The sequence below is a fragment of the Scylla paramamosain genome, chromosome 20 (genome assembly GCF_035594125.1).
Source record: "Scylla paramamosain isolate STU-SP2022 chromosome 20, ASM3559412v1, whole genome shotgun sequence".
Taxonomy (NCBI): Eukaryota; Metazoa; Arthropoda; class Malacostraca; order Decapoda; family Portunidae; genus Scylla; species Scylla paramamosain.
In genome coordinates this window covers 12,353,995-12,361,494 of record NC_087170.1, presented here as the reverse complement: position 1 = coordinate 12,361,494, position 7,500 = coordinate 12,353,995, and the positions used below count along the sequence as shown (strand labels likewise).

Sequence of the window (7,500 nt, the reverse complement as noted above, 5' to 3'; positions counted from 1 at the left end):
ACATAACCATTACTGACCTAAAAAAAAAAAAAAATAAAATAAAATAACAAGATTAGCGTTGACGTGAATGTGACAGGAATGAACTCAACAAGTGGGCGAAAATTCAGGACATGGAATAGAGGAACATGAAATCGGGACTTCAGCTCGTTCCCTCATTCACTCATTCCACCGCGGAGGCGAAAAGCAGGAATACCAAATGTTGACAGGAGGAGGAGGAGGGGGAAGAGTAAGGGGAGAACGAGGGATGAAGGATTATCAGAGGAAGAAGGTGGAAGAATAAAGGAAGGAGAGATAACGGAGGAGATGGATAGAGAGAGGGGATAAAGGAAAGAGGAGGAAGAAATGATAGACGGATGAACGAGAAGGAATAGAAGAAATGGAGAACGGATTGGCGGGGGAAAAGGTCAGAAAGAATGGAGAAGAGGTAAAAGAAAGAAACAGAGAGGAGGAGGAAGAGAGGAAAAAAAAGAGAAAGTTTAGAAACAAAGGGAGAACGAGGATGAGGATTAGAATAAGAACAAGGAGGAAGAGGAAGTGTAGAAGCAAAGGGAAGACTAGGACGAGGATGAGAATAAGGAAGAGGACGAGGAGGAGGAGGAGGACCGATATGCAAAATGGACCAATCCTTTACGAAAATCATGAATACGAATGAGTGAATGATTTCCGTCGCTTTAGAGTTCACTGGTGGCTGCTGCATCCCGTTACTACACACACACACACACACACACACACACATACACACACACACCCTTTCAATAGCAGGCAATCTCAGCAACTAACCCGGTGCCCAGACAATCCCCATATCCAATCTCTATCCGGACCCCGTAGAGATTGACAATTTACCATCTCTCTCTCTCTCTCTCTCTCTCTCTCTCTCAGGGGGGTGAAGTGGTGCATGGGGTGAAAGCCTTGTTCTATTCTTATGTTGTTCTGCATGTAGCTTACCAGTAATGATGGTAGATAAACAGAAACCCTTATGATAACAATTTTTCTACCTCTCTCACATACCTTCATTCTCCATTAGCAGTCCTCCCTCTTGGCACCACCTCTCACTCACTCGCCTCTCTCGCTTCGTCGCTCTGCTCGCCCATTGTTCCGAAGCCTCACGCCCTGCTGTTCCGAAGCCTCGCCCGAACGTTTCGAAGCAAGCAAAGGGAATTCAAACCAGGCAGCGTCAATAGGAGTATATTTAACACTCTTTCATACACACACAGATGTCATACACGTTCACTGCAATTATTATCACATACCGTTCCACCACCTCTCCCCCTCCCTTCCCCCCTCTCCCACTCCCTCCCCCCACAATCCAAACCCTTTCAGCCAGCATGTGCTTCATAACGAACGAACGAACTTACTTTGAAGCCTCTTTTTTTTTCTTTTTCTCGTGAAGCTTCGAACACTTCATTTAGAGTCAGAAGTGTTTCTTTTAATGTTTTTTTTTTCATTTTCTTTCGTTCACTTATTATGATGTCAGTTATTATTGTATTTTTTTTTCTTTTTGTATTGTTTTTTTTATTGTTTTGTTTTCATTTTAATTTGATTTCTGTCAGTGTGTTTCTTGTAACAGTTGACGTGCACCTTATAAATTTACATACGTACACACACACACACACACACACACTCTCTCTCTCTCTCTCTCTCTCTCTCTCTCTCTCTCTCTCTCTCTCTCTCTCTCTCTCTCGTGATTTGTGTTTTATCTCATTCCATTCCTTCTCCTTTCTTTCGATTCGCGTGTGTGTGTGTGTGTGTGTGTGTGTGTGTGTGTGTGTGTGTGTGTGTGTGTGTGTGTGTGTGTGTGTGTGTGTGTGTGTGTGTGTGTGCACGCTTCCATCCAGACTCCGTGTTTACAAAGGGGATTAAAGTTGTCCAATTTTCTTGGTCTAAATTTTCCTCCTTCTAATTTCAGAGGATTTCATTTCCTCCCATTCTCTCTTTTTTCCCCCACTTCCTTTTTTTCCGTTCCTCAAAGATATATTTTTTACTTTCCATATTTTATTCCTCCTCTCTCTCTCTCTCTCTCTCTCTCTCTCTCTCTCTCTCTCTCTCTCTCTCTCTCTCTCTCTCTCTCTCTCTCTCTCTCCGTTTCATTAAACTTGCACGAAAGACAAAAATCTTCATCATTTTCTCATATTGCTCCAAGCATTTTTATTTCTATTTGCTTATTGGTGTATTTGCTTGAGGTAAGTCTCTCTCTCTCTCTCTCTCTCTCTCTCTCTCTCTCTCTCTCTCTCTCTCTCTCATGCTGGTAATGATTAAGAAAATGAGTAAATGATAGATATGTAGATAGATAGATAGAGAGAGAGAGAGAGAGAGAGAGAGAGAGAGAGAGAGAGAGAGAGAGAGAGAGAGAGAGAGAGAGAGAGAGAGAGAGAGAGAGAGAAAGTGTGCATGGGAGTGAAAGTGAGTGAGTAAGTGAGTGAGTGAGTGTAGGTGAGTGAGTGAGTTAAAACGGGGCTCTCTTTAATTTTCTCAACGCCAAGTCCGTCGCCCACACGGCTTTAAAGAGAGACGAGGCACAAAGTCGAGGAGGAGGAGGAGGAGGAGGAGGAGGAGGAGGAGGAGGAGGAGGAGGAGGAGGAGGAGGAAGAAGACTGGCGTTGTCATGTCTTCTTTTCATCTCACCTTAAAAATTTTCTTTGTTTCTCTTTTTTTCTTTAGTTTTCTTTTCTTTCTTTTTTTCCTTTCTAGAGCTGTGAATCTTGTTTCTTTCTATTTTTTTCTTTTCTTTGCGTAAGTTTCATTTGTTTGTCTGAAAGTTTTCATGCATCACTCGGTACTAAAACACACACACACACACACACACACACACACACACACACACACACACACACACACACACACACACATACAGCGCCTTCATTCAAAATGGCGTCCATGAGTTTCTTCAAGAAATTTCTAGTCACATAATTATCCATTTGTTGCCACATATTTCCACACTTCTCGTTTTATTTATATGTATTTTTCACTTAAGTTTTGGTCACGCAAGTCACGAGGGATCACGAGTTTATCGCAGGTCAGGTCAGGCCGCCCAAACTTCCCTTCGTCAGCAGCAAGCGGCCCAGACTTCCCTCCGTCTGTAGCAGGCCGCCCAGACTCCCCTCCGTCAGCAGCAGGCCGCCCAGACTTCCCTACGTCAGCAGCAGGCGGCCCAGACTTTCCTCCGTCAGCAGCAGGCTGCCTACTCCCCATCATCAGCAGGCCTTATGAACCTGTAGAAGCATGAGTAGTCCTCGCCGGTGCGTTGCGACCTCATCTCCTCCTCGTAGGGCTTCATCCCCTGCTCCTGAAGCTCCCGCCGCACCTGAGGGAGAGGCAGCACGTGAGGAAGAGGGAGCGGATGGAGGGAGCGAGAGGAGAAAGATATAACTTCTCTTGCTAGATGGGTGAGGAAGAAAAGGAAGCAGCAGGCGTATAGGTGTGGAAGAAAGGATGAAGGAGGGAGGGAAGGAGGGAAGGAAAGAAGGAAACGGTGGGAGAGAGAGAGAAGGAAACAGAGTATGAGTGAAGGAATAAAGATAAAGGGAAGAGGGAAGAAAAGAAAGGGTAGCTAGGAGAGAATATGAAAGAAGAAAAGTTAGGGAGGAAAGGAGAATGGAGGAAGAGGAGGAGGTAGGAGGAAAAGAAGAAAACTTGTAGGAAGTTAGGAAGAGAGGAAGAAATGGAAAACGAGGAGAGAAATAAAAAAAGAAGATACAGGAAGAAGAGAGAGGGGAGAAAAGAAGTGTAGGAAGTTAGAGGAGAGGGAAAAAATGGGAGAGGAGAAAGATGAAAAAAAGGATGCGACAGGAAGAGGAGGAAAGATGCGTGAAGTTAGAGAGAGAAATAGAAGACGAGAGGGATGAAAATAAAGGAAAAATGAAAGGATGGATAGAGGAAGAGAGGGAAGGAATAAGGAGTGAAAGTAATAAAGAAAAGTGACAGAGTGGATAATGATGAGGGGAAAAAGAAAACGAAATGAGGGGAAGGGAATGATGCAGTCAAGGAGGAGGAAGGAAGGAAGGAAGGAAGAAAGGAAGAAAGGAGAAGAAAAGTAAGAAAAAAGAGGAAGCGAAGACGAAAATCTAATGTGATGAAGTGAACTTAAGGAAATGATTGATTGGGGAAAGGAAATGAAGACAGAAAGAAACATTGAAGGAAGGAAGAGGAGGAAAAGGAAGAAGAGGAGGAAGATTTCAGGAAGACACAAGGGTGAGGTGCAGAAGATACTCGTAAAAGGAAGAAGGGGAAGGGAATGAAAACTGAAAGGAAATGAATATAAAGAAGAGAAAGTAGAGTAACTAGAAACAGGAGAGAGAGAGAGAGAGAGAGAGAGAGAGAGAGAGAGAGAGAGAGAGAGAGAGAGAGAGAGAGAGAGAGAGAGAGAGAGAGAGAAATTTCTAGGTATGCTTGTCTTGTCATGCAACCTTCCTACACACATTCTCTCTCTCTCTCTCTCTCTCTCTCTCTCTCTCTCTCTCTCTCTCTCTCTCTCTCTCTCTCTCTTTTTCCTCCCCTTCCTCCTCCTCCTCTTCCTCCTTTTCCTTCCCCAGCCGGCGTGTCTTGAGTTTCTAATGCAATATATAAGGCACAGGATTTCCAGGTTTCACATCGTCAAGAGACACTAAATCCAAAGAGAGAGAGAGAGAGAGAGAGAGAGAGAGAGAGAGAGAGAGAGAGAGAGAGAGAGAGAGAGAGAGAGAGAGAGAGAGAGAGAGAGAGAGAGAGAGAGAGAGAGAGAGAGAGAGAGAGAGAGAGAGAGAGAGGGATCTAGGAAAGGAAATTATCTCCCTCGAATATCTTTTCTTCTCTCTCTATTTCTCTCAATGGAAAAAAAAAGTGTGTGAGAGAGAGAGAGGGGGAGGGGCTATTCATCTCTCTCTCTCTCTCTCTCTCTCTCTCTCTCTCTCTCTCTCTCTCTCTCTCTCTCTCTCTCTCTCTCTCTCTCTTTAACACCTCTTCCCTGCCCTTCCTTTCCTTTTCCCCTGCCTGACCGCTGCTCCCTCCTTTTTTTCCCTTCCTTCCTTCTTCCTCCTCCTCCTCCTCCTTTTTTCTTCCTCTCCATGGGTGTTTAAATTCGTGTCAGGCGGGCCATGACTTTTTCTCACTCCTGCATGATTTACAAAGCTTTTAACATCTTTTTTTAGTTCTCTCCCTTTCTTGTTCTTTTTTTCCCTCGTTTAGTAATATTTTTTTTGTCTTCTGCATCCTTATCTCTCTTTCTCTCTCTCTCCAATTTTTCACCCTTCTTTTTCTTTATCTTGATTTTTCTTTTCTATACTTTTAATTGTTTTTTTTTTCTTTATATGCCTTCTGCATTGTTATCTTCCTCAGTTTTTCATCCTTACTCTCTTATTTATCTTGTTTTTTTTTTTCCTTCTCTGTTTTTCTAGTTTTCGTTTTCTTTTTTTTCCTCCTGCATTGTTATCTTCCTCCAATTTTTCAGTCGTTATTCTCTTTATTCTCTTCTTTTTCTTGATTTTTTTCTTCTTCCCAGTGTATTTTTAAATGGTTTTGCAAATCCGTAGTTTTCATCTTAATTTTCTCTTCACACCTTTCATCACTTCCTTATTTTCATCTACTTTTTTTTTTTACGTATTTTTTGTTGTTGTTCTCGGTAAAGTTTGACAGAGATTCTTTTATTTTTGTTATTATTATTATTATATATCTACGTGTTTTCTTTTCTTTGCTTTTTTACAATATATTTCTTTACATTCTTACTAGTAATCTATATTCACGCAAGAAAACGCTCATGGCATTCACCTCTCTCTCTCTCTCTCTCTCTCTCTCTCTCTCTCTCTCTCTCTCTCTCTCTCTCTCTCTCTCTCTCTCTCTCTCTCGTGCGGTCATATTATTCATCACATTTAATATTTATTCATGCCTTTACTCATGAATAATTAATGACTTCTATTCACTCCGCCTTAAAACGAAAGAAAATGCTCCGCCATGTTTCACCCGATGCACTGAATCTCTCTCTCTCTCTCTCTCTCTCTCTCTCTCTCTCTCTCTCTCTCTCTCTCTCTCTCTCTCTCTCTCTCTCTCAGTACTTTAAAGGACGAAGAAAACGAGAGGAGATTAAAAGTTTAAATCCCGGATGTAAAGAGAGAATATTACATCTCTCTCTCTCTCTCTCTCTCTCTCTCTCTCTCTCTCTCTCTCTCTCTCTCTCTCTCTCTCTCTCTCTCTCTCTCTCGTCATGTACATCTTAAAAATGCAATATATTCTACGTATACAGTTTAAGGCTACATAAAACACACACACACACACACACACACACACACACACACACGGTATAAAATTACATTACATCTCTTTGTAACTGCCTGTCTCACTCTGTTCCACTCTCTCCCACTCTTCCACTTACCTCTTAACTATCGACTAAACTACACGTATCTATCCACTTTATTTATTTATTTATTCATCCATTTATTTATTCATCTTCGTATATGATTGCCAACGCAGACAGTATCAAGCACTTCATCTTTTCTCCCGGCAGTTTTCCCCGGTAGCTTCCACAACACCCTTATAACCTAACTTAACTGAACCTAACCTGACTTGACCTGATCTGACCTAAGCTAACGTAACCTAACCTGACCTGAACTACCTAACTTAACCAAATCTACTGCTCTTTGTTCTTCCTCCTGGTAGATTCCCCCTCCCAGCAGCTTCCACCACACCCTTATAACCTCACCAGTGGGGCCTTACGTTAAGCTCTTCGCTCTTCCTCCCAGCAGATTCCCCAGGCAGCCTCCTCCGTGTCCTTATGGTCGTATTTACATAGCAGAACGACGTAATATCGCCGGCGGGAACTTGCGGCGCGGCAGTAAAAACACGAGTAGAGGTGCTATGTTCGTGAATCATCGTGCACTCAATGGTACGCTGACTTGATGTGGGGTACTGTTATAGCTGCTCCCTCTGCTGCTGCTTCTTCTTCTTCTTCTTCTTCTTCTTCTTCTTCTTCTTCTTCTTCTTCTTCTTCTTCTTGCTTTGTTGTTGTTGTTCTTTGTTTTCTTCTGTTATTCTTCTTTGTTTTCTTCTTTTTTTCTTCTTTTGTTCTTCTTCTTACCTTTCTCTTTCTGTATTTTCTTGTTTCTTCTTTTTTTTCTTTAGTGATTTCTTCTTTTCAGTTAAATTTCTGTATGTTCTTCGTTTTATTTTCTTGATTTTAGCTCTTCTTTCTCCTTCCCCCTCTTCCTCTTCCTCTCCTTTTTCGTCTTACCTTTACTTAGTTTTCTTGTGCAATTTCTTTTTTCGTTATATACGAATTATACTATTATAGTACAATATAGTACAATATACGTATTGTACTATTTTCTTTTGTTTTCTTGCTTTGAGCTTTTCAACTTAATCCCTTCCTCTTCTTCTTCCTCCTCCTCCTCCTCCTCCTCCTTTGCTTTCTGCTTATATATTTCATTTCCATTACTAGAGAGAGAGAGAGAGAGAGAGAGAGAGAGAGAGAGAGAGAGAGAGAGAGAGAGAGAGAGAGAGAGAGAGAGAGAGAGAGAGAGAGAGAGAGAGAGGTTT

General features: G+C 42.1%; 1 protein-coding gene across 6 annotated transcripts in view; it reads right to left on the bottom strand.

Annotated features, from left to right (window-relative positions):
• Window positions 1-2,002: 2,002 nt before the first annotated feature.
• Window positions 2,003-7,500, bottom strand: part of LOC135110336 (dipeptidase 1-like) — a 155,389-nt gene continuing 149,891 nt past the window's right edge. For all 6 annotated transcript variants that reach the window (XM_064022578.1, XM_064022577.1, XM_064022575.1 and 3 more), the window contains one exon: window positions 2,003-3,301. In XM_064022578.1, the coding sequence (XP_063878648.1) occupies window positions 3,179-3,301 (123 nt within the window). In that variant the 3' untranslated portion in view covers window positions 2,003-3,178. The remainder of the gene's footprint in view (window positions 3,302-7,500) is intronic.